A 27,767-nucleotide genomic window follows, 5' to 3' on the forward strand; every position below is an offset into this window, starting at 1 on the left:
CAAAACACAGCTATAAATAAAATTCACTTAAGACTACCGATTTTTTTCTTTTTAAGTCAAAATTCAAAAGTTTAGAAAGAGAAATGCCTTGCAGACAATTGTCCAAGTAAAGTCCATCCAATGTGTTAGTGTTCTTAACACTGAATGCTACCTGAGGGCTGAGGGCACAGACGAACATAACTGTGTTGTAAAAATGCACCCAGAAACAAGCTTCCTGAGCTACCAAAATTAATTTCAATCTTAAATATTTGTTTTACAATGATACAGCGTCAGAAAGCTATAAATCGCCACCATAGATCCAGAAGTTGGGTGAGTAACTGAACTAAGGTAGGCTTTATTTGATTTATCTTGAAACACATCTGCAAAATAGATTCTCCGGTATTGAACAAATACCACATTATAACCTTTTGCGGGAATATTAACAAATCCGTCTATGCTGCCGCCACTTCCCACAAAAACTGCTGAGGAACGCCCTGCATCTGATTTTTCTTCAACCTGCCAACAGGCCGGGTTGGGAAAAGGAAGGACGAGCAGATGAGGGCACAAACACCGGTTTGCTCGCAGGCGGAGCACAGCCGTAAGAAGTTCGAGCCCGCCGGAGCAACGGCGCGGACAGCAAGAGCGGTAACTCCGAGGTGCAGGGAGCGAGGTACAGCTTACTGCGCTGCGCACACTGCGCCCAGGGCTGAGCACACCGTACACAAACCCCAGGCCTGCCGAACCACTGCTGCAGCTCCCCCGCCCCGGCCCCCGCGCACAGGGCAGCTGCGGCAGCGCAGCCCCTCACCTCACCCCGCCCCGGGCCGGGCCGGGCCGGGCCGCCCCAGTGCGGGCCGGGCCAAGCGAGGCTCCGCGGCAGGGCGGAGCCAGGAGCTGCCGCTCCAGGGCCGCCCCGCGCAGGGACACCCGCCCCGGCCCCGGTACCTCCGGGTGCTTTCAGCCCGGCGCAGCCGCGCGGGGTCGTCCAGCCCGGCCTGGCGAGCAGCCACGAGCCCCAACATGGCGGGAGCGCCCGGGCCGCCCTGCGCCGCGCCGCCATCTTGTGGCGGGCGCGGCTGGGATTGGCTCGGGTCGGGCCGGTCCGCGCCAATGGCCAGCGGCGTTGCTGGCGCGCCCGGCGCCCATAGGCGGGGTCGGGCTGCGCAGGGCGGCGCTGCGCACGGGCGGGCGTGAGGCGGCGGGGCGGGACGGGACGGGACGGGACGCAGCGGGACGCGGTGTGCGCTCCGTGTCCTCGGGCGGCGGTGCCGCGGTCATCCCGTCGGGTCCCGGCATGAGCCGCGCCTGGCAGGCTCTCCGCGCTCTGCGGCTGCGGCTCGTGGGGCCTGCTAAGGAGCTGGTGGGCACCGATCAGTTTGGCAACAAGTACTACCGGGTCCCCAAGTACGAGAGCCGCGCAGGTACGCAGCGGGGCGGCGGCGGCAGGCGGGCCTGGGGGGACCCTGCACTGCGCCCCTGCCTGGCCTCTCAGCCGCCCGCCTCTGTCCGCAGCCGGAGGGGCGGCTGGACGGCGGCTGATAAAAAATTATAGCGGCCGAACAGTAGCGGAAAGGAAAGTGCCGCGCATCGGGAAACACGTGCGGGTTTCTGGTGCTCTAATGCCAGAAAAACCGTAAAGGCACTCACTGAAGGGTTTCAGAGCGCAGCCTGTACTAGTTTCGTAGGCAGCAATTATTTGTTCTTCTCGATAATCCAGAGTGCTTCAGCATAAGCTTTTAAAAGCTAGAGTCCAGAGAAGGGCAGTGGAGCTGGGGCAGGGTCTGGAGCACAAGTCCTGTGAGCAGCAGCTGAGGGAGCTGGGGGTGTTTGTCCTGCAGAAAAGGAGGCTCAGGGGTGACATTATCACTCTCTGCAAGTGCCTGACAGAAGGGTGTAGCCAGGGGTCAGCCTGTCTTAGGCAACCGGTTACACCACTAGAGGAAATAGCTTCAAGTTGCACCAGGGGAGGTTCAGGGTGGACATCAGCAAGAATTTCTCCACGGAAAGGGCTGTTAAACATCGGAACAGCCTGCCCAGGGAAGAGGTGGTGTCACCATCCCTGAAACTCTTCTCAAAACCACTGGACCTGGCACTTAGTACTATGGTTTAGTTGACATGGTGGTGTTTGGTCATAGGTTGCAGGTGATGATTTCAGAGGTCTTTTCTAGCCTAACTACTTATGTAATTCTGTGAAGGTAATTCTTACATGTACATCCCACTCCTGTAGAAAATACATTTCTAGGTTTTGCCCGTGTTCCAGGAGTTTGGATGCCCTTATTCTGTATGTAAGTAGAGACTAGGAAGTACTCGTATTGCAAGTACTACTGCTGCGATTTCATGAAAATACTACTTGTGAAAATTCTGATTTTTTTCTGTATATTTGTCACTGTGCTTTAGCTTGATCTAAAAAAACTTTAATCACTCAGCATAAGCAGAATGACAGAACTCTGAAAGAAATAAGCATGCCTTCTGCTAACAAAGAAGAAATTGATGTGATTTCTGTTTTTAATGGAAGCGTTCAAATATTGCTTTTTCTGTAGTTCAGCATGTATCAAAGTATTGTGCTGCTACAAATTTCATTTCTGTGACCTCTTAATTTGGATACCCATTTTCTTCCTTCATTTCGAGTTGAAATGACAGACTGTCCTTTTCTTACAAAATGGACTTGCTTGTGTTCATTACTGTTTTAAGATGTAGTGCTCCCTGACCTTTGGGGTTACTTGGGTGTAGGAAATTCTACTTCCCTACACACTCATTTCCACTGTAATTTATGCCTTTACTTCTGTGAATGGCCATCCTTGTTGTGCCAGTATAGAAAAGATAGGAGGTTTCATCTATTCCGAAGCTGGAACTGGAGAGTATGCCAGTTCTCCCTCAGGCTTTTGGCTGAGGAGAAAAATCATTCTGACACTAGTGAAGTGATTACAGATGGTTGCAACCACTGCCGTGGGTGTTGGTAACCAACTGCCTCTGACAATATTTTTGAGCAGGATCCTGTGCTGTACAAACACGGCCACACCTGGCATTTGTGGGCTTTAATAACTTTGTGAAGAAGTTTAAGATATGGATTGCAAAGGTAATAGAGATTGAGGAAGGTCTATAGAAAGTAAAATGTTCACCAAAACTTTATGATGGTTTGCTTTTAAAAGAAACTAGGAGTTAAAAAGTGCTGAGAAAGCAATGCTCTCTTTTCAAGTGTTGGGCAGCGTTATTTGTAGTACATTAGGAAGATCTGCTGCATATATAATTCATGGCTCACCCAGTGTCCAAACCGTATAGAGACCAATGCAGGATTGGAACAACACTAAAAAAAAACCGATGAGGCCAGTGAGATGTTGTGTGCAGGTTTCACTGCAAGGTCACTGCAGTGTGTCTGCACTGTGCTTTGCTGTCTGCCCTACAGATTTAGGGAGGATAGACCTGAGTAGGTCTATCACAGTGACAGGTGATAGATGTGCTTGATCCCTTTGTACTGTACTGGCTTTTGATCCAGTATATCACTTGGACAGGGTAGGTCTATCAGGACAGGCTGGGCTTTGTTTCAGGCCAACATCCCACCTTAAGCTGGAGGTGAGAGTAAATAGTGTAGGTAGTGTCTGTGCCACCTTCTGCTTCTATCAAAAGCCATCTGACAACTTTTTTTTGGCCTGCCCTGTCTTTGGCAGGGGTTTGGAACAGAAATAGTGGACTGTGTGATGCAAAGAATAAATGTTTTCTTTCTGTCTGTTGTGAATTGTGCTCTTCTACACTGAGTTCAGGGTCCAAAACACTTTTGGAACCTGAGGCCTTGTCTGTAGTAGGGAACCGTAGGAGCAGGTCAATGTATACAAGTGGTTGATGTTGAGTTTCCTTATACCTCCATCATCTGTGATTACAAGAGTTTGCTTCTTAAATTTAGTGTTTTCCAGGACTGAATATCTGCAATATGAACTTTGGAGATGTCAAAGGGGTACAAAATTTTTAGGTATATGCTGCAGGTATGGCTTTCACATTGCCACAGCACCTAATATGCTGTTATTTTTCTAAATGTTTTATAAATGAAGAATTATTCTTAAAAAAAAAAAAAAAAAACAAGTTATGAACTCAAAAGCCACTTTGCAATTCAAGTCAGCACATGATAAATAAAGGCAGCACAGGGTTAACAGAACTACAGTTGCTTTGATTCAGGTCGCTGCAGTAGAGGTAGTCTCACCAATATCCTATGGTCTTGGATGTCCAGGTCAAACTCAAGGTGTAGCAAGTTTACCTTCAGATCACCTTTACTTCTGTCATCATAGGAAGGCTACCTCTCATTCCTGATTTTGCCTGTCTCTGAGAAATTAGGTTCTTAGATGAGCCAGCAACTTGAATAGGTTTTGTGGGGATGAAGGGAATAATTGTGGAGATTAAAAAAATGTTAATGATATGCAAGTACTAATTTAACATTTGTTTTGCCTTAATTCAAAATGTTCTAATGAGTAATAGCAAAAATATATGAGTTTGCAAGAGTGTTGTAATTCTCTGGGGTGAATTGGCCTTCAGAAGTGGAGAGGAAGAAGGATGTAAAATAATGCTGATTCAGTCTGGTTGTCTTATTTCTCTTGAAAGAGAAAAAGTGAGTGTTCAAAGTCTCTAGACTAAGAGTAAGAAGTCACTAGATTCGGTAAAGAAAGTAATGGCTAAAAGTAGAAAAAGAGTTAAGAAAAATTTGAGTGCCAATATAGAGGGAAAAGATCCCAAAAAAGTAACTATGCTGTCAACAGGAATATGGGAGAATTCAAAATTAGAGTAATTAATTTCCAGAAAGCATGAAACTTGGGACAAGATGCACTGTTTACTGTTTAGCAAGAACTTTTATTTTCAAATGGGGAAGAACCTGTCATCTTGAAAGCCAGGTCACATCTTCAACAACATAGTAAGATGGGCTTATTTGAACGTAAAGATGGCTCTGTATTTCATGGCATTCTGTAAGTGGTGGGTTTTTACAAGATGATCCTAAGTGATGACAGTGATAAAATGCAGCTATACCAAGCTTGTCATGAGAGGAACATCCAGCATAACTTATTAACTCTGAGATGACTCTTCAGTTGGTTGTGATAAAAGATGGGAGTAGATGACTGAGTAGTAGTGATCGATGACTCATTTCAGTGTCTTGGACAACTATTTCACTAAACAGACTAGACTTATCAATGTGAGAAATTTATTTTTCTTATATTCTATAAGATACTGCCAGGGCATTGCCATAGCTTTGGTACATGATTAATTGTTCTCGCAGTAGAACATGGAGTGGTACTTAGAGTGTTCATATATTTTTAATTGAAAAACAAAATCCTCATACAGTTTATGCATTTATTACAACCAAATATGTCTTGCTGGAAATAGCTGATTCCATTTTCCATGGAAAATAATTTATCAAGACTCCTAATAACCATTTTGGTTTAAAAATGCAGGAGGATAAGGGGCCCAAAATACTCAAGATCTGGTATATAATTTTTTTCATCAAAAGGCTAATTAATGAGCAGGTTATATTTACACATTTTCAATATCTTCATTTTCACTCTTATGTATTGTAATGATTAAGAGTTAAAATGAGCCCTGTAAAGTACCACCATAGGCAAATTTTTATAAGAAGAGTAGGTTATCATCAAGAAGTCAGTTTTATTTCAAAGATGATGTAGGACTGTTAAAAGTATGGCTTAAGTTTTAAAGTTCTCTTTATGGGAGCAGCAGACTCAGGTCTGATTTGATTTGATTTGATTTGTCAGCTTACCAGGAATTGCTGGGAAAAGCAGGAAGCATTGTTTTCCATAGGTTTTTATATGTTTCACAAGCTCTGTGTTAGGGGCCATATGTGGCCTAAGCTTCTGATGCTATAAGCTAAAATTTCTCAGTACTCTTATCAAATACCACTGAGAAATACATTTCAGTGGTAAATTAATCAGTGGCTAATAATTGAATGCAAGCATTGACTTCTGTGAGAAACATTTTCTTAATGTGAAATGCCCACTCACATTTGCATAAGCCTGTATCTTGTGCAGTAAATTCTCAGCAAACGAAAAATGTATAAATAAAAAAGAATCTATATAAGGAGAAGTACTAAGTATTCAGTTGCATTGTGTATTTATAAATTGTCCTGTATCTGATTGAATCCAGTCTTTAGTAGAAGTATGTAGACTTTTTAATGAAAATTGGAAAGACTTAAGGTTCTGTAGAGACTAAAGGAATCCTCCATGATAGTTTTAGTTGCTCCTTGTTTCTTATTTTAGGTAGTGGCCTGTCACCTTCCTGTGCATCAGAAGTTTAGAGTAGAATTTCTACTTTCTTTCAAAATCTTTTATAAAATACAGTTTTTTATTGAAGACTAGACTGAAACTTTCCTGTAAGGCTTTATGATGAATGGCAGAGAGGGGAAGAAGCAACAAATCTCCAAAGTGTATCTTCAGAGATAACAGCTATGGTTTTCTTCTGAGTCTTAATGTTAGCTTCCTTGCTAACAGGAATGAAGTCTGAGGAAAAGACAAACTGGTTGTGATTGCATGAAGGATTCGTAAGCTGATTATTGAGAACTGCAGATAATTGTACATTATATTACTGAGCATAAAAAGTAGTTTCTCAAGTTAGCTTTTCAAATGTTGGTGAAAAGCTAATAAATTTTAGTTTTACATGTCTAATGCTAAGCTACTAATGAAACACAGAATTTGAATATTCATTCATTAATAGAAAGCCAAATTTTAGGCTATTTATCTTGCTTAAGGAAATAATTCTATGGAGAAAGTGAGAGTTTTGGCTTTTTTCCATGTACAGACTCTCACACCGCAGCACTGCCTGTCAGTTAGAGGTTTCTCCAGGTGGTGGCAACGTTGTTTCAAAAACAGAACAGCAAGTGCTGACCGCTCTCTTGAGCATTCGTTTATGGAGAGATTTTAGAACACAGAAACATGGTTCTAAAATAATTCTGTGGATGTATGTTTGTAATGAAGTAAAACTTGCACTGCAGACTGCTTGTTTCTAGGACAGTAATTCTGGAATAACAAAATAGCTTTTCAATCTGGGTCATACATTATATAGCAAAGCAATTACACTTTGAAGAGCTCATTGCAGATTATAAAATCATTAACATTTGAAAAACCCATCTTTGTTTGCAATGATATAGAATCATAAAGATATGAAAAAGACTTCCAAGTCCATTTAGTATGACCTATGACCAAACACCACCATGTCAACTAGTACTAAGTGCCAGGTCCAGTGGTTTTGAGAAGAGTTTCAGGGATGGTGACACCACCTCTTCCCTGGGCAAGCTGTTCCGATGTTTAACAGCCCTTTCTGTGGAGAAATTCTTGCTGATGTCCACCCTGAACCTCCCCTGGTGCAACTTGAAGCTATTTCCTCTAGTGGTGTAACCGGTTGCCTAAGACAGGCTGACCCCTGGCTACACCCTTCTGTCAGGCACTTGCAGAGGGTAATAAGGTCACCCCTGAGCCTCCTTTTCTGCAGGACAAACACCCCCAGCTCCCTCAGCTGCTGCTCACAGGACTTGTGCTCCAGACCCTGCCCCAGCTCCACTGCCCTTCTCTGGACTCTCTCCAGCCCCTCAGGGCCTTTCCTGCAGGGAGGGCCCAGAGCTGGACACAGCACTCGAGGTGTGGCCTCAGCAGTGCCCAGCACAGGGGGACAATCCCTGCCCTGGCCCTGCTGGCCACACCATTGCTGATCCAGGCCAGGATGCCATTGCCCTTCTTGCCCACCTGGGCACAGCCTGTCTCATGCTCAGCTGCTGTCACCAGCACCCCCAGGTCCTTTTCCATTAGGCACTTCCAGCCACTCTGTCCCAGCCTGTGGAGCTGCCTGTGGTTGTTATGACCCAAGGGCAGAACCTGGCACTGGGCCCTTTTGAACCTCACACCATTAGCCTCAGCCCATGATCCAGCCTGCCCAGACCCCTTGAAGAGATAAGGCTCCAATCCAACTTGATGTCATCTGCTAACTCACTGACAGTGTATTCAATTTCCTCTTTGAGATCATCAGTAAGGAAATTGAACAACTGGGTTGACCCCAGTACGGAGCCCTGGGGAACTCCACTGGTGACATGTCACCAGTTGGATGAAACTCTATTCACCACCACTTCCTGGGCTCAGCTACCCACACAGTTTTAAGGGAGATAAGTGCATCTGTCCAAGTGACAGTGCCAGCTTTTCCAGAAGATTGCCATGAGACACCATATTGAAAGCTTTACTGAAGTCTGAGTAGGTGACATCCACAGTCTTTCTCTCATCCACTAAGCAGCTCACCTGGTCATAAAAGGAGATCAGGCTGGTCAAGCAGGACCTGCCTTTCCTAAACTCATGCTAGCTGGACTTGATCCCCTTGTTCTCCTGGATGTGCCACATGAGAGCACTCATGATAATCTGTTCCGTATGTTTTTCTTTTAGTTGCCAGAAGCAAACTGGCAAGAGGTATGGTATTAATCTCTCGGAGTTGAAAAACCAGGAATAGCAATAAGTAGTCATGCAGACAGGTAATAACTTGCATATTATCTGACCGTTGCTACAGCCAGGTTTGATCTTCAGTGTGTATATTGGTATAAACTGAGATGCTGATCTTTTTGAATTCTGCATGCTACTATTAACATTCATATGCTGTACATTTCTGAGTTAATTATTGTGCATTTGGCTTGAAAAGCTGTTTTGATTCTTTCAGTAGAGGTATGTATGCAAAGAGGTAATGGTTTGAGTGGGTATCTTTTTTTCAGGTTTCTTCAGTTGCCAAAAAATCAGATAGTAAAAAAAAAAAAATTAAAAAATTTCCATGTGTTAGTATTAAAAATTTCCTTGTATTAGTAACTCTCTATACTGGTGTATAGAGAGAAAAAGGTGGTGTAGTGCTATAAAGATAGATGTTTTCAATAGGTAGAAAAATCTTAGCAGTATTTTAGTCATGGTGATTTGAACAGCCAACACCTGTAGAGTTAAGAGTAATAGGGGTGAGTGTGTTGCAAACATGATCACTACATCAGTCAGGATTGTTGGTATATCATCATGCCTGCTTTTGACTAAATTCCATGCGTTTTAGTTTCATTATTCTGAAATACGAGAAGAATTCAAGTTACTTTTCTGGTTCTAAAGAAGGAAAAAAATTCCATCATTAGTATGCATAAAAAGAACAAATCACCTATGTTTAAAATTTTAGGGTTTGAAATCATATTGCGAAATGAAAGAACAGATTTTACAGAAGAGAGTGCAAGTAGTCGCTAGCAGGTACGGGGAACTTTTTTCTAATATGTGTGTGTATAACTAATTTCAGCACATTATTTACATGAATTTGGGTAAACAAGATTATAAATACTGTATACATGCTTTGTTACTTGTGATTCTGATGTGAAAATTTGCAGTGTCCATTTTTGCTGGTACCTAATTTGGTGTGTCTGTTTTTAGGAATTGTTGGTTACTGTAAAATATGAGTGCAAACAAAATTAAGCATTTAAATGAAACTGGTGGGGCTACCCACCACTGGTGTCATTTTAAAAAAGATAAAATGACAAAGAGCTTAACAAAAGATTGTAGTTGAGAAACCATGAGATTAAAAATAGCTGAGTAGTGTTGGCATGCTACCCTATGGGCCAATGTAACCTTTTAAGGTTCTCCTGAAGAATAGAGAAGGTGGTAAAGAATTATGTCTGGCTTCTGCTTTGTGCTATAAGTTTATTGTGCTCTTTATAAATCTTTAAAATAACAAAGTTTCTGTCACCAGGGGTTTTATTGTTTTAACATCAGGTTTGCCAATACAAGAACTGCTTTGCTTTGAGGAAAGGGAAGAATCAGTTTCCTATTCAGACTCTGGGCACAGGGTTTGCACAGAAGGGAAGAGCATTGAGAAACAAATGTGACTGCTTGAGGGAGTGGAAATGATGAAATAGGGAGGTGAGATCTTAAGTTCTAAATGTTCCTTGTTTATGGTCATTTGTGTATGAAAAACAATGTTATTTCATCCTTCTTGAAGTGGAGAAGTGCTATAACTAGCCTCTTTCAACTGGATTAACTGGAGACACCATCAGCAGGAATTGCAGTCAGTATGAAATTTTTAGAAGAGGTCAAAGAAAGGGTGGATTCTGGCAGACTTCTGCAGGATTTGTAGGAACTGAAAATGTCACTAGCTTTGGAATGATCAAGCACATGTACTGACTGATATTTTGTGTCTGTAAGAGGGATATCAAACTCCAGGATGAAGAAAAGTTAGTGCAGACAGCTACAAACAGAAAGATGGAATGGCAATACATAGCAATATGCAGCACGAGGTCCAGTGAACAGAACATCCACTACAGATGTTACTGAACAAGTGATATTTCTTCAAGTAGAAGTCTGTGCAGCAGTGGGGGAAGCTGCTGGAAAATTCTTTTAGCTCTCACACAGTAGTGAATGACCCGTGGTTAGTATTCAGTTTTGTACCACACAGTGCTTAGTACAAATACCAGAGGTCAGTGTGGCCTTGTGCTAACTCCCTGTTGTGACTAATAAGGCTTGTGGCACCTAATGCTTCATTGTTAATTTGTACTAGTGATTAATATGTACTAGTTGATGTCTTAGTTTTGAGAACACAGATAGAGTACTGGAGTAAAGAATGATAAGAGAAGTGCGTCATGACCTGACCACATATTTGAGATACTCTCAAGGAAAGAAGATTCATCAGAAAATCTGGGACCCCAAAAGTGAATTTTGAGGAATGGGATGTTCCCATATGACCACAAGACCACCCTCAAAGGACTCATATCCAAATAAGTTTGGGCTACAGGGAAATCTCTGTTTATGCACCTGAAGCACCTTCTTACCCTCATTCTTTGTTTACTTGAGTGTCTGCAGAGTTTTACCTCTCACACATTCTCATTCTTCTCTGGTTGCAATTTCATCTGCGCAGTAACTATTTTGTTGATGGTGTCAGGGAGCAGAATGGTCCCTCTGTTATCCAGGAGGAGGCAGTCAAAAAGCTGCTGAGCCACTTGGATGTTCATAAATCCGTGGGACCAGATGGGATCCATCCCAGGGTGATTAGGGACCTGGCAGATGAGCTTGTGAAGCCACTCTCCATCATTTACCAGAAGTCCTAGCTCATGGGTGAGGTTCCAGAGAACTGGAAGCTGGCCTATGTGACTGCCATTCATAAAAAGGGTGGAAAGAAGGATTCTGGCAATTATAGGCTGGTCAGCCTGACCTCAGTACCCAGAAAGGTCATGGAATAGTTTATATTGAGTGTTATCACACAGAACTGTCAGGATGGCCTGGGTATCAGACCCAGCCAGCATGGGTTTAGGAGGGGCAGGTTGTGTTTGGCCAACCTGGTCTACTTTTATGACCAGGTGACCTGCCTGGTGGATGTAGGAAAGGCTGTGGGTGTTGTGTACCTGGACTTCAGCAAGACCTTTGACACTGTCTCCCACAGCACACGCCTGGAAAATCTGGGAGCCCGTGGCTTGGACAGGAGCACTCTTTGCTGGGTTAGGAACCGGCTGGAGGGCCGGGCCCAGAGAGTAATGGTGAATGGTGCTGCATCCAGCTGGGGCCAGGCACCAGTGGTGTCCTCAGGGGTCTGTGCTGGGGCCGGTTCTGTTCAGTATCTTTATTGATGATGTGGATGAGGGTATTGAGTATTTCATTAGTAAATTTGCAGACAGCCCTGAGCTGGGATCCTGTGTCGATCTGTTGGAAAATGGGAGGGCTCTGCAGAGGGACCTGGAATGGTTGAATGGATGGGCAGAGTCCAACAGGATGAAGTTGAACAAGTCCTGCATTTTGGCCAATAACCCCCTGTTACATTCTAGGCTGGGGACGGTGTGGCTGGACAGTGCCCAGGCAGAAAGGGACCCGGGGGTGCTGGTGACAGCCGACTGCACAGGAGCCAGCAGTGTGCCCTGGTGGCCATACAGGCCAGTGGCATCCTGGCCTGTGTCAGGAACAGTGTGGCCAGCAGGAGCAGGGAGGTCACCCTTCCGCAGCACTCGGCACTGCTGAGGCAGCACCTCGAGTGCTGTGTCCAGTTCTGGCCCCTCAGTTTGGGAAGGACGTTGAGACACTTGAGCGAGAGCAACGAGGCTGGAGAGGGGCTTGGAACACAAACCCTGTGAGGAACAACTGAGGGAGCTGGGGGCGTTCAGCCTGGAGAAAGGAGACTCAGGGGTGACCTTATCGCTCTCTACAACTCCCTGAAAGGTGGTTGTAGTCAGGTGGAAGTTGGTCTCTTTCTCCAGGAAAAAACTGACTGAACCAGAGGACACAGTCTTAAGCTGCACCAAGGGAAATATAGGTTGGATGTTAGAAAAAAGTTTTTCATGGAAAGTGTGATAAAGTTCTGGAATGGTCTGCCCAGGGAGCTGGTGGAGTCACCAGCCCTGGATGTGTTTAAAAAATGATTGGATGTGGCATTTAGTGGTTTAGTTGAGGGGTTAGGGCATGGGTTGGACTCAGTGATCTTGAAGGTCTCTTCCAACCTAGTCATTCTGTGAATTCTGTAAAGTGTGTATACCAGAGGTGCCATCAGTGCTGCTGATGGGCTTGGTCTTGTCCAGCGGCCTTGCCTCTGTCAGACATGGGGGAGCTTCTCACAGCTTCTCAGGGAAGAGAAGCTCCCTGCCCTGCAGGGATCCCCTCCTCTAACAGAACCTGGCCACACAAACCCTGTATATATATACACACACACACCAGTGACTCATTATGGCGAGGAGTACCCCAATTTAGTAGTTTTAACAGGAAGATATACAATGCAATGAAGAAATTCAGATAGACATACTGAGCTCTTTGATATGTTTTGCTCTCTGGATTATAAAGTGTTATCCAAAGACTGATAGCAGTCAAGGTGAAGGTTCTGCCTGAATCAGGGGATGAATTCATCCAGGAGTATAGTTCATGTCTGATTCATATAAAGGTTGGTAACTAAATTTATTGCTGCATATTTAAACTTAAATCAGCAGAATATTGATACTGTTTCTCAGAATGTGCAGTGCATAATAGAGGACTTAGAAGTCATGTCTTAATTCAGCATCTTCAGTACAATAAATTGATACTCGAAGGAGGCTGCTGGCTGTTTCTGCTCTTTCTCCTGTAAAGCAGACCTACTGATTAGGAATTGAGGAAGGGAGAAATAAAGTTCCCAGGCACTCAGAATGTCAATATCTTGTTTTCCAGACTGGTTGCTGTTATCTGCATGCAGATAACAGGGTACTAAAGGAACACTTGCTCCCGTTGCCAGACATCAGGAATGATTTAATTTGTAAAGAAAAACAGTTACTAACAGTAGCAATTATGGAGGGGTGGGGAGGACATAACACCCCCAAAACCTCAGGCAATTTTAAAAGACCTTGCAATTAAAGAGAGTAGGTGTTGTCTACTTGCTGGTTTTGCAGCCTCACTCCAAGTGGTGCTTGCTGCTACTTTTTCAGACAAGCCCAAGGCCAGCCAGGCACAGCAAGTTCAGTGTTAACCTGATTTTTTTTGTATCTAGCGGCTTTCCTCATTCTCCTATCAACAAGCCTTCATTTTGTGTTGAAAGAAACTAAAAAACAGATAAGCCTCCTTCATGCACTAGAGCTTCATTGCTGTGAGAGTGTTATGAAAGGTTCAGGAAGAGCAAGAGTGCAAAGAAAAAAACCCAAACTTTTTAAATATGCCTGAAAAGTGCTACAAGTTGATGTTTAGCCATCACACCTTATATACTTGTACTTTAGAGGTGGTGGCTTTTCCCTGTATGTTAGCTACAGTACTGGTTAGTGTAGTCATCACAATATTGAAGCAACTAAAGCTTCAGATGGACTGGTCCTCCAGAAACATTAAAAAAATTTGGTATGGTGCCAACCTCTAATGGTGATACTATGAATGTTTTAGATATAGTGGCACAACTTTCATAAGCAGTTGTAATCTATCTTTTCCTATTTTTAGTCAGTTAGGAAATGTTTGTTAATATGGATTTATTATGGTCAGAATCATCTTTCTGTTTTCTCTTTTACTACATAAGGTTGTTAAAATAGAGACTTTGAATGGTTTTCCATAAGAAATGAGACAAAACTTTCTTTTTTGAAGTCAATGACAGAATGTCTTTTATCTTCCAGTATTCCACTTTTTGCCATTTTTGCAAAATACATATTGAGAGGGCTCTGTATTTAAATGGCTAATTTAAGGCATGTAGTGTGTTCTGGTGTTTAAACTGTAAATACTTGACCTAGGCAATATGATAGATAAAATTGCCAAAAATTAAACTTCTAATAGTTCAATTTTCTGCAAAACTACTTGGCTATAGTCAAATTATTATCCATATTTATTTCTGTGATAAAGTAAATCTCTGATCTCTGAGTCTAGTATTTTTGACAAAAAAACAGTGGTCCTGTTCCTACCTCTAGCTGCTCATGTCTGCTTTCTAATCCTCACCACAAGTGGTTGTGCAGCCTTGTGCTAAATCTGTTGACTGTCTAACTTAGTGTGCTGATTTTTTCCTGCAAGAATTACTTGGTCTGGTTCATGGCACAAGCTGTGTAAAGAGCTAAAAAGCATCCAGGAATGAGAAAAATCCCAGTTGGCTACTTTCTGTGGCTCCTCTAGTTTGAAATGCTGGTTGAACTACTAATCTGGGTAATTCTAAAGAATCAAAGGCTACATTTTTACCTGTCTGTGGAGATTTGCAAATGCTGGTTGCGAATATTGTTTTTCTTAATTCCCATTTGTAATAGCAATAGAACTTTGCTGCTGTTGTCTTATACAAAACAAAAATCTAGATTAAACCTATCTAATGATTATAACATAATCAAAAGATAGTTTTAGAAATAAATTGTGATTATTATCTTATCTGTTTGGGATTTTTTTTTTTTACTACTCAGTGTAATAACTGTAACTCTCTAAGAGTTTTTTCAGATCAAAATGGAGACATTTTTTAATGCTATTAAAATGCACTTGCTATTTCTAGCTGTATATTTTCTAATTTCAGAGAAAAAATTTTGCTTAGTCTATCCCTGATTGAAGATCTAAGAATCAATATCCATAAGCATTGACATTGGTTCAGTGTAACATACCAAAACTTCCTAGGTTGTTCTTGAAATGATTAAGGAGATGACAGGTACTTTATGAAATCATCTGGTTTTGTGACATTTTCACCATCTCGGATTGAAAAGACATGCTGTGTAAGCAATTTCTGAGCCAGAGCTGGAAAATGGGCCGTTCTGGATTTGTGTCTGACCCAGATATGTAATAGCATGGGAAAAAGTCCAAAGAACTGGAGCCAGAGTCTGTTGTGAACCTGAAGATGAAATGAGGTTGACTCTGTTGATTAACATGAGTTTGTAGTTGATGAAAGGGAGAGATCTCATTCATCCCTTATCTTCTTCTTCAAGCTGAAAGTAACATTCATGAGAACTGTTCCTGAGCTAGTTTAATTCAGTTGAAAAAATTGAGCATGTGGTTCCCTGAGTTAAGAAGGTGGGACAAAAAAAGAAGGTGGAACCTTTGAGCTAAAGTGTAGTGGGAGACTGGTGACTCTGGGTGGAGGAACCTAGAATACTGCCAGGGGAACACATGCCTCCTTATGTAGCTTGCTCCATAGTGTTTCTATTGGATTACTGATGAGATACTGATTTTTTGTTTTGTCTTAGATTAAAACAGATCTCTTGTATGAGAAAGAAGTGGTAATATTTGCTGAAATAGGAAGCTTACTATGATTTGTTGCTATGGTCAGAAGGTTTTGGCAGGTATATTAGACTGTTTTTCAGTTCTGGAAGAAGCCATTTAACCCTGTTACAAGAAGAGAAGATTATCAAATTGAGTATTTTAACAAGCTTTATAGAAACCTTTTGCTGATGGAATGTCTACTGAAGGTCTGTGGTTTGAACAGATCCTGTGCAATAGTAAGGTAATACTTCTGAGGAGGCCCTTGTCCATTCCACACCAGGACTTTCCTCTGAGAGCAGGGAGGAGTTAGGAAGGCGCAGTCTCCTGCAGGGCATATTAGATTTAGACTTTTGCAACAGGCATGGTATTTCCAAATGTGACTAACTCTATCCTCTGAAACAGACTGTAGGTATTCTCAACAAGGTGCAGTAAATTTTTTTCTGGAGTAATTAATCACTTAACTGATTTCTGCTGCTCTGTTGCTTCTGTGCAACAAGACAGTTCAGTACAGTCCATAAGCCTGATACTTCCATGTCCTTTGGTTGTTCACATCTTCCCCTCAATAAAAGAAAGTTGGCTGATCCAAATCTGAGTTAGAGGCCTTGAATGCCTAACCATACCAGCCTACCAAAATAGTTTCAAAGTACCAGAAAACCAGCAAAAAATAGGCTTGTTCTATAAGTCACAAGTTAGTTGTTGTATATTAGATTTGCTTTAATAATATTGAAGCAGCTGGTGGACAGACTGTTGAAGTAAAGAAATAGGTGTGTGGCACCCAAGCACCTTGCAGCCATTTACAGTTGCATCTAAAAAGGAAAGAGGGTTTCAACTAGTTACTCATCCTAACCTGCCTCCTGAGTGACAGCTTGGCACTGTCTCTTACTATCCTTACTATCTGTTTTTTACAAATTATGACTATCTCTGAACTTGTACCTTTAGCATGAAGGGTAGTCATCAAACTATCTTGTAGTAATACATTTGTAAGTTATTGAAGTACATAAGACATCAGGTCTTTTAGTATGATTTACTATCTCATGACCCAAAAAAGACTGTGTTGAATTTTACCACTGGGTTGATTAGGGTATAAGTATTGTTTAGTTGGCCATGAGAGGGAGTCACCTTATCACAACCAGTGTGGTTCTGGGGGAGCGACAGAATAGGGGCAAACACTCATCTTGTTCTACCCAAGGGAAAATTGAGATCTCTCAAATTCTGTACTACTGGCTCTCCAATCTAAAAGATGATATAAGTTTTCACCCGGGGGGCCTGCTGCAATGAAAATCTTACTGCTTTTGTTCCTGGACTTTACCATAAAGGACTGTAGGAAAGTGGAGGTGCACTTTCTTGAGTTTCCCACCTTGCCACTCTTCTGGATACGAAGAAAGGATGAGGTGATGGGTGAAGATGGAAACTGGCTTTCAAGCATTTGTGTATTAGCCATTCCTTGCTAAAATTTATGAATCTGTTGTGCTGGAAAAACTGTTATGTTGAATGCTTTTTTTGCCTTGAAATGTTTCCAAAGACTTCTGCATCTTGAAAAAGTTTGTTTGAATTGTCCTCAAAGATCTAAAATAGCAAGAAGTTTAGATATAAACTTAGTTTCAGACTGCTTACCAACATCCATATACTTACCATGCAAACTGAATGCATTCCATAATCTGGTTTGTGGTTGCAGAATGGCTGGTATTCTTTAAAAGGGGTTGTAATGTAAATGCCAGTACAAAGTTACATTACCTCATTAATCAAAAGAAAAGAACTGGAGATTAAAATACATCAACTTGAAGACTCTGTCCTCTTTTTAGCTGAAAGGGATTGTGTTCCTTCTCAAGTGGTCTTGAATCCCTGTAGCTGTATTATCCTGGTGTAGAGCACATGAAGGAAATCATTCTCTAGTACCAAGGTGTGGCATAACATGAGGGAGGACTACAACTACCTAAATGTAAATGGGCAGTTAAGTGGAAATAAACTGCATGAGCTAGAAGAGAAGGAATTGATAATCTGTTATAGTAGCAAAGTGGAAACCAAAGACAGACTCAATGTGATGCTGTGTCCTGTTCAAATGTGTAAAGTGCAAATGTGAGTCTTCTTTATAGGTGGGTGAAGGAAGGAAATAAATTTTACCTGCTGTTCTATAAAATTGGTTTTGTTTTTCTTCTTCTGTTGGCAAACATGTCCTGAGATCAGGTCTGACTTCGGTGTCTAGCTTCTTGGCTCTTTAGTTGTAATAGATATATTAGATAAAATAGACATTACTTAATGATAAAATCACTGATGCTAGATCATGTATTCTGCATGTTATCAAGTGTGAATTTATAGAGGCTTGTGGTTTAACCCCAGTCAGGTACCAAGTCCCATGCAGTGCTTGCTTTCTCTCCCACCAGCAGGATCGGCGTAAGAGTTGAAAGGGTAAAAGCTGGAAAACTTGAGGGGTGGGATAAAGACTGTTCAATAGGGAAAGTGAAAGCCATATATAGAAGAAAATCAGCCATCTCAGGATGGCAGTGTAATGGTTACTGAGAAAGATAAGTGCCATCACTCCAAATGTACCCCCCCCTTACTCCTTTTTGCCCCTGCTTTGTATAGTGAGTGTGATGTGACCTTGTCTGGAATATCCCTTTGCTCGGCTGGGGTCACCTGTCCTGGCTGTGTTCCCTCCCAGCCTCCCAGGCACTCTCAGTCCCTTCACCACCGCGGCAGTATAAGAAGCAGAAGAGGCCTTGGCTGTGTGTGAATCTTGCTCAGCAACAGCAAAAATATCTCTGTATTTTCAGCCCTGTGTTCAGCACAAATCCAAAGCACAGCCCCATGCCAGCCACTGGGGAGAATATTGCCTTTACTCCAGCCAAAACCAGCACAAGGCTATTAGGTGGATTATAGCATCTTGACTCATACACTGACACTGCTCAATGTAATGCAATAGCAGTGATGATTCCTTGTCATTTTTCTGTCAGCCTCTCTTTTTATCTTTCTCCCTTCAGGTGTATTAAAAAAAAACAAACAAAAAAGTAAGTTAGGAAATCTCAAATATTTAACTTCCTTCTTACTGCAAATTCATTATCTGGAGATGCCTGTTTTCTATCTTCTGTATTCTATCAAAAAGGAAAAAAAAAAAACCAAAACCTTGAAAAGAAGTACCTTCTTCTGGAACTAGAATAAAAAGAATTAAATTGGAAGAATAGTGAAGTTCAGCTGTTGCTTGTGAAATGTATTTGTTTATATACAGTTACTTCAATTTTTTTATCTTGTAGTAGGAAAAGAACTACTTCAAAAAAAGAACTACTACAGTAGAACTGCTTCAAAATTTTCTGTACTGCTGAGGAGAGATCAAGAGCCATATCTACTTTTCTTTTATCTTCCTGTATATTGCAGCACTGTTCTTCCCATCTGTGTTGTTTAAATTTATTTTCAGATTTTTATTATGCCTATGAGCCACAGCAATGTCTTGCATCTCTAGTACCTGCTTGGTCATTGAGATGGAAGGATAGCCTTTATTCAAGGTGTTTAAAGTTGATGCCTAAGAGGTTCTGTACGTAAATATGGATAGTAATGGCTATCCTTATTAGCAAAACCACAACCCACTCATGGCAGAAATTTTATACTTTAGTCAAAGAGAAGGTAAAAGAAAACTTTGAAATTACTTTGTGTATATTCATTGAGTTCTTCCATTTAGTGAATAGACATGGAAAATAACTTTTACTTGATTGATACATATCCATATGTGATTGAAGTCCACATGTCTCAGGCTATAGAAGGAGGAGAAGGGTACAGAGGAGACTCCTTGCACAGGAGTTTGAAAACAAAGTATGCTGTAGTCCAAGTGAAAAATAGAAATCTTGTAGAGGGTCTAAAGACACAATTGAGTTCCCACAGTTCCTGAGTAGATAACCAATCTTTGCAGCAGTGTTACAAATTCATGTAGGGTGGGATGCACGTGCCTTGACATGGGAAAATTATGTTGTTGTAGTTGTGTCTGAATGGCAGATTTAGCAGCATGGAAAATCAGGAAGATCATACAAAATATCCTATTACAGAGAAACCCTGGGTACTGGACAGAAAGGAGGGGAATGATGGCATTCATCATGAATATGTGGAAAGGGAGGATAATAAGACCTGGTTTAGACATGCAATTTTTCATAGGAAAATTATACATGTATTTGGAGAAGCCAGTGAGAGAGAGAGATGGTAAGATAGAAGGAGGCAGGACTAAACTCTTAGTAGAGAAGAATTTGTTTTTCTGTGTATAAGATGGACGAACATTGATAGGAAACTCAACAGAACTGTGGAGGGTACTTAGCAGTAATTTGAATCAGAAAGAAATAGTAAAAGTGATTGGATTTATGTTGTGGTATCTGTACTACAAATACTTGTCTGAAGGGTGTTTGTGTTGCAAAGATTGCAGTGTCTCCAGAGGTGAAACACAGGAAGACAAGCAGGGATGAAGGACAGGCAGTGCCATGAGGTACTTGCCCTGTAAGTACTGCAAGATAATTATTAGTTACGTATTTCTGAGAGTAGCTGTTAGAAAAATTGCTGTAAATGCAGTAGTACACTGGAGCTTTTCTAGCTCATCTTGCTGATGAAATTGAAAAAGCAAGAAGCCAGTGAAGTAGCATAGAGTGAATGCAACTGTAGTGAGAAAGGGTGTGGTGCTGATGTTTTTTGTTTTGGTTTTCTTTGGTTTGCATTTTTTTTTGTTTTGCTCTTGTAGTTTGTTTTTTGTTGTTTTTTTTTTTTTTTTTTTGAAGGCAGTATTGTTGACTGACTTTATAGAGGAAATGTCACGAAAGGCCAAGTAAGTAAGCATTAGAAATAAGGTGAGAGGCAGAAAAGGGTTGGAACAAATCAGAAATTTTCCTCATAACAAATATAGTTAGAAAACAAATGGAATTAAAAGGACTGAAAAGTTTTAAAGAGCACTCTTTGGTGGGAGCTTTAGTGTTGGATGGTGATTGATATTTGTGATTTGGTCCATTTGTAACTGATTTTGGAACCAGTAAAACAGTTCAGAGGAGTAAAGTGAGCAGAAATATATCGGCCTTTGAGATTTAGAGGAATCTCATGCTGCAGTGTTTTGTTCTTTTTTTTCCCCTGCTGTCTTGATTTAAAGGTGAACACTCCAGAAAGAGTTGCTTTCCAATCCCTCCCTTTCCAATCCAATTGGTTCAACCAATTCCACCAATAAGGAAAGAATATGAGTAGATACAGATGAAAAAGTTAACTGACAACTGAGCAGCAACAGTCAAGAAGTAACAGCAAATAACCATCAGATACAAAATTGCTAAATCTTACAGACTCTCCCTAAACAGAGACGCAAAATACCATTTATTCATGACAACTACTAATACGAAAGTGGGTATTTTTCCTCAAATTAAAACCCTGTTTCTTAGTCTTTAACATTTAGTTTAAGTATTGCATAAATGTATAATGTGATATAATGTCAGCTCAATATCTGCAGCACTCATTATTTTTGGGATTATGCACCTCTTCTTAAAAGGCAGTATCTGTCAGTTTAATTTGAACTATATTTGAAGTATTGGTCCAGTTAACAATCAGAAATTCCATCTGTTCAATTGTGGAGAAGAATGTTTAATCTCTGAAGCACATTATAATTTCTGAAACTGACAGTATAATCCATTGTTTTTTGGGCTTTTAAAGTTTTATTTATACTAAGGTGACTCAGTACAGTTTTGATTCAGAAAGAAGTGATTTTATATTTAAAACTGGCCCATCTCAAATTGCAAGTTTTTTTCCTGTCACTTCTGTGGCCCTACAGGGACCACACAAATTATGATATATATGAAGTATTCAATAATATTCATTCTCTCTTTTTCACCTACCTCCCCCGCATACCCTCAAGCTGTGAAAAGTATAGCAACCACTGTGCATAATTTTAAGTACAATTCACAAGTAGCAATAACATTTTACCCCTTTTGACTACCTAGCTCGTCTGTAGCCAGCATATCTCTGAATAGCTGCACATGCCTCTTTTTATCAGGGTTGTTTCCCAAGGCGGGTTCTGTATTTTGCCTTCTGTTTTGCTGAAAGAGCCTGCAGATGATGAAGGCAATATTCCTATGAATTTGGAAATTTTTGTGTTCTTAGATGGCAGTTTGTAATTTACTCAGTAATGCTTTATTTTGAGTCTTTTCAAAAGGCATTCAGATTTATTTTTTAAGAGTTATTGGCAGACTGAAACTTTTATATTACTGTAAAGTTCACACAGTAGATTAAATCATCAGTGTTTAATACTTTAAATTGTTAGTGTTTTAAAATAATGATGTATTCATAATTCTGTTACATATGAAATCATATGTTATAGAAGATCTCATAAAGTGCTTGAGAAATTGAAACAGTTTATAGGAGGTAATTTCTAGGCAAGAGTGGGAAGTCTGCATGAATAAGATGGCAAACTCTTGGACTGACATTGGGATAATGGGGTTCTGATGCATTTTCTAAGTGAACAGGTGTGGATGCAGAGGTACTGAGGTGTTTCTGTAAAATACTGAGCCATTTCTGTGCAATGAGGCTCAAGAATGCATTGGCTCTGGATTTGGATCTGTAATCATATATGTCTACCAGTTTTATCTAGTTGGACTAAATGAAATTATTTCAGTTAGATCAACTAAACTGGGGAGAAAAGAGAAGGCTAGAAGGAAGATTTAGCTGACTAAAAAAATTATGACATTGCTAATTATGAAAACATACAACATATGTTGTATGTTGTATGTTGGCCAAAAAGTGACTGAGTTGTCTCAAAAGAAAAGATGCTATTGGATGCATCTGAAGATTTGTGTAAATGTGATGAGTAAAAAATTGCTGACGATGAATGAGGACTGAAACACAGTACTTAATTCTATGTAGAGAAAAAGAAACTGCAACTTGCTGTAAAATGGAAGACAGAATGCAAAATATATTTATCGTGGACAATAGCACTATTACTCATTATAATAATAGTTATAATAGTAATAGTTATATACATATTTTAAAAAGTATAATAAAGACCTAGCAAATACCCTGTCTGCATTTGAAAAACAACAAAATAGTGACTAAAAGGAAAGTGATTGGTAGTTTCTTCAGTATAGTAAGTGTTTAGATAGTTACACTATCTAAACTAGATGTTTCGTAGGTGCAAAATAAAATGGTGCAAAAAATTGTTATAAGGCAACTTGTGTGATGGATGTGTAGGATATGATGTTGGATTGGTCTGGTAGGCACTACTACCCTGTATCATAGACAGGACTTCCACTGTTTGGCTTCAGAAAAAAAGATGGATCTCCTATGCCCACCTCTTTTTTATTCCAAAGGGGTAGAAAGCCCTGGATGGCAGAATCCATACAAAGAAGTCCACTCCTGTTTTCCTTTTCAGTGATCTGCTTTCAGTATTTTCTCTGCAGGACAGTACTCTGAACCTGTTATTTGTGATGCAGATTACAAGAGAAAATAAAATTAGAGAGTCTTTAAAATCTCTGTCTGCATTGTTGACTCCTAAATTCTGTAAGACTCATGCCCTTGAGGGCGGGAAGTTTGCGTAGAGGAGATGCAATGTTATGGGAAACAACTGTGAAACAGTTTTTTGATGATAGTTGGTTAGTTGGGTTTTTTCCCTTTGTCAAGAGGAAATAGGCACACAACAAATCAGTTTGAGCTAATCTTCGAATAAGTGAAAGAAAGGCATTGAAACTTGTGCTAGTTTTAGTGGGGAGTAGGAATACAGTTGTAAATATTAATGAACATGAAAGGCTAGGATTTGATGTCAGACACCTAGAAATTGTTTAGTGATTTTAGTTTTCCTTTTACATCAAGCTTTAGAGAGCTCTTATATTGTGTGCACAGCCTCTTTAGGATCTTTTGGTGATTCAAAATTCTTTTTGTTGATAATCTCATTGATGGAAAACATTTGAAAATTACACTTAATGTATAGTATAGTAGAAAAAGTATATTGTTTGCTTGATTTTGCATTAATTAGCATGGCATCACTCCAGATAAGGCTTTTAAGACTATCATAAGTAGTGATACTGGAGATCACTGAGCAACATGATGATTCTTGCAGTTTTGCTAATGGTTCAAAGGTCTGGAACACAAGCATTTCTGAAAACCTGCACACATATTTCTGTTATACTGAGAATTTTTTCTGGGGAGGGTGGATGTTAGTCGTGTTTCCTTTTAAAAGATAAACGTTGTGTATATTAGGGATGATGCAGTGTTATTATAGATGCCATTATCTAAGCAAAGCTTACAGAAATCTAGAAATTAATCAGGTTTTGCCTGAGGGATAAGCTGACATTTCCATTCACTTTTTAATTTTTCTGGGACTTTACTGGGTTAATATGACAATTTTTCTCTAGGGATGCATCCCCTGATGGAAGTACTGTGATTGTGTTTCCTTCTCTCTCAATGGTAACAACTGTAATGTTTCTTTTTTCTCTTCTTGCTGGTGCTCAAGTGCTTTTCCACAGGCTTTTCTTGAGAGAATTTAAGTACAAGACTATGGCACTGGACAACTGGCCACTGTTGCAGAATTCTTTGTTTGTCACATCCCTGCTTCATTGTCAAAGTGCCATAAACTGTGAAGACCATGTAGAACATATGAGAGTTCAGATTCCCAGAGAGGTTGTGTGTTTTATGCCTATGGTGAATCAATTCCAAATAATTCAGTTTTAACTACTGCATGTGCCCGCTTTTGGAAACTATTTATTGTTTGGTTTATAAGACTTGGTTAAACTTCACAGCAGTTTTCAACAAGACATTTTTCAAGTTTTTTTTAATTGAATGACTAGATTGCCTTGCAACAGAATACTTTGGATGAGAAAGTAATGGATCTCTTGGGTTTTTATTATTATTCACTTCACTTTTGCCTGCTTCCAGTATTAGCAATGATTATGCTGTATTCTAAAAATCAGCTTCCTAAGGTAGTAGTACTACCCAATCTTTTTAAGCAGTCTTGCCATTTACAGACTTTTCTAGTTGTCTTAGGAAGAAGGTAAGAAAAAGGAAATCTTCATGAGCTTCTATGCATGTGTGTGCAGGAGGTATTACTAAATTAAGAACAAAGCTTTTAATGTGGGAGGAAGGTAATGCAATCTGCAGGTGATGTACCTTAATACCATAAAAGTTACAATTTTTGTTTCTTTGAGGTACTTCTGATACCTTGCCAAAGTACAAGTTTATTGTCATCCTAGGTTATATTGGAAGGAAAAAGAGAATCACACTTCTTCAGTGGCTTTACAGTGCAGAAGGTGGCATACATAGATCATACTGTTTTTTAAAGGATCACAGTTGGGTTTGTACTACTGTGTGTTTTCTTTTATGTAGCTTTGTGTGGCTAATTAAAACTGTTTTCACTTTTCATTTACTTCCCTAAGTTTTGAATTACTTTGGTGTTTTCAGTTTTGATAGGATGCCTAGAGGTTAGCAAACCCAACTCCACACATAAATTGGAAAATTCTATACTTTCATGGATTCAATGGAAGTTTAATCAGCTTCCTTTGGAAGTACTTCAACACCCTGCACTTTAATAAGGTGTCGTGGCCTACAGCTTGGAAGATATGGATAAAATAGAAGTAATTGTTTTTGAGAAATTGTGAGGTTTTGAAATAATACAAAATAAAGTTAAATCATAAAGAGGCCAGCTATCATGCAATGATTAATACAGCTAGGAAGGATTCTTTGTTCCTGTGCTTTGAAATTATTACAAACTCTTACAAGTTGTACTCTCAATATTTTGAGAAATAGAACTATATTGTCTTGTTATGCCTACCTTCCATTCTGGTAGGCTCCACAGATAAAAATAACCACATAATATTCAAGAATCTGTTATAATGAAAGCTATTATAATACATTCAGTAATTACCACTCTTGCTACCTACCCGAGCAGAATTTTTAGCTAAAACTTGTGACTGGAAACCATGTGGGACAGAGCATCTGCTTCACTATATAAAATTAGTTGTATTAGAGGAGAGATTGGTGTGTGTCTTTTTCTGTTAAAGCTAATAAGTTTATGATAGATAAATGTGAAAGTATCAAGATTATTTGATCTGAATGTTGTAACTTATGGAAATTATTTCCAATATATGTCTAGATGGGGCTTGTTGGGGCTTGCCTAGCCTTAGCTACTTGACCAAAAGGCAGCACCTGCGGTGTATTCACCTCAGAGACACCTCTGGCTGTTGGAAGCTGCGGCTGGCCCTAGGGACATGCCCAGACAGGCAAAGCTCTGGTTTACCTCCGTGCAGGTGCTTTAAGGCGGAGGGTGAAGGAAAGGAGTGGATTCTGCTAAGAGAGTCCGATCCAGAGTTTATTCCGATGGCAGGCTTCTGAATCCTGTAACAGCTTCTAACAGAATCCCATACCGCGTGGTTGCTAGCACCTTTAGGCTAAGGAGAAGGGGAAGGAAGGGGTAGGGATCCCACCGACCAGGTACAGGGTGGGCAGGTCTCAGGTGCAAGGGACCCCTGGGTGGGCCAATGGCCCCCAGGGATGCAGGGCATCTTTTGAGCTCTGCCAGTCACTCGATGCCCTCTGGAATGCCAGGATTGACAGACAGCACCAGCAGGGGTCGGGGTGGGGGGAAGGAAGGTGATTGGTGCCTGGGAAAGGACAGGGATACCTGAGACAAACTATGACATCCGACTGATACAGTAACTCAATGAAACTAAATCAGAGTTCTCTCAAAGTAACATTTTCAGCAAAGTTAAGGGGTGTTTTTGTCATGGTGAGCAGGAAACATTCTAAGAATAGCAAGTCTATAAGGGTCAGTTTAGTAAGTGTAGGAAGCCCAGCAATTTTCCTCTGAGCAACATGCCTGTCTGACCCACGTGTTTGCCAGAGCATAAGATTTCACCTAACTAGTGCAAGCCCTTCTCCAGCTGCATACCAGCATTCTTTCCTTGGGTATTTTTTGGAGACTGACCTTATTTTTGACATAGACTCTTGCATATTTCTTGGTTTGTAAATCAGTGAATTTACTCAAGTTTGAGAAACCAGTCAAGGAAAGTGTGTAGATCAGTTCTGAGGGTTTGGAATTGTGATCAACTCTCAGGTCATTCCAGTTCACATAAACCAGAATGCAGGGCAGCTAACTGAAGGAGGGGGCAGGCAAGGTGGAATGACTCAGCTGAAGAAATGATGTTGTGATAAAAGAAGTAGAAATGATAAAGTGATAAAACTGTAATACATTGGAAGTCTTTTGCAATGGAGTTACTCTGTAGCTCCCTTTTGGGTTTGTTTCCTCATTCTGATAATGAACTGGAAGTTTGGTGTATACAAAAGAAGATGCCCATTTAAATTTTCCCTGAACTGAAAGACAGTATTGTGTTTTAGAATGTGGTATTTGTACGGAAACATCCAATACAATATCATTTTTTTTAGTGATGAAGTGCAGTTCAGAAAACCCTTCATCCATCCCACTGCAATATTTATCCTAGAGAGAAGAAAATAACCAGAAAGTCAGTTACTTCTCAACTACATGAATAGATGAATCATCATTAATAGTGAATTTCCTTCTGTGATTATTTCTTACTTCCTTTATATATAATAAACAGACTAATTAGTTCGCTTGCAAATTGATTAAGCGGTATTGTTTTTTAGATTTAATGTTGATGCCTACAGAAGAGAGAAACAAATATTAGTCTAAAGCAAAATATTTGAACTGCTATAATAAAGTAGGTAAGCTATGTGTGCCTCCTAAGCTACTACAAGAAACATTAATTGAATGAGAAACTTTATTTTGTTTTATTGTGTTCAGAAAACTGTAAACAGTTTGAAACTCTATTAAAGTTTTTATTTTTGTGATATATGCATCTATTTTCTGTATTCCATCAACATTTAATGTAAATTGGGACTTAGAAGAAACAAATTATCTCTATGAGTTATTTTGGCTCCACAGGAAATTCTTTAAGTTCTATTGCAGCTACTTGCTGGGGGTTTATTACTGCAAAATATGTAAAATGAAGGTTCAAATAACTAATTTGAGAGTATCTGGAGTGTTTTGAAGACCTTTCTATTTTTCTTCTACAAAGAACAAATGGGATTTAATTTTCAACGTAAAAAAAAAAGGAAACAGATAATTTTTCCTGGGTTATTTTTAACCCTTTCAATGTCAGAATTGAGATAATGAAGGGGAAAATTACTTGTCTCAATCTGGCAGGCACTATATCTGGGCTGGCTCTATTTTAG

The 27,767-nt window shown here is 40.3% G+C and overlaps 2 protein-coding genes across 2 annotated transcripts in view; one reads left to right on the forward strand and one right to left on the reverse strand.

Moving 5' to 3' along the window:
• The window catches only part of ERCC8 (ERCC excision repair 8, CSA ubiquitin ligase complex subunit), a 29,571-nt gene extending 28,526 nt beyond the window's left edge, over positions 1 to 1,045 (reverse strand). The window contains exon 1 of the mRNA XM_084225250.1: positions 925 to 1,045. Within this exon, the coding sequence (XP_084081376.1) occupies positions 925 to 1,001 (77 nt within the window). The 5' untranslated portion in view covers positions 1,002 to 1,045. The remainder of the gene's footprint in view (positions 1 to 924) is intronic.
• Positions 1,046 to 1,186: 141 nt separating this feature from the next.
• The window catches only part of NDUFAF2 (NADH:ubiquinone oxidoreductase complex assembly factor 2), a 58,238-nt gene continuing 31,657 nt past the window's right edge, over positions 1,187 to 27,767 (forward strand). The window contains exon 1 of the mRNA XM_084224638.1: positions 1,187 to 1,400. Within this exon, the coding sequence (XP_084080764.1) occupies positions 1,274 to 1,400 (127 nt within the window). The 5' untranslated portion in view covers positions 1,187 to 1,273. The remainder of the gene's footprint in view (positions 1,401 to 27,767) is intronic.

This window comes from Fringilla coelebs (assembly GCF_963513975.1).
Source record: "Fringilla coelebs genome assembly, chromosome: Z".
In the NCBI taxonomy this organism is placed as follows: domain Eukaryota; kingdom Metazoa; phylum Chordata; class Aves; order Passeriformes; family Fringillidae; genus Fringilla; species Fringilla coelebs.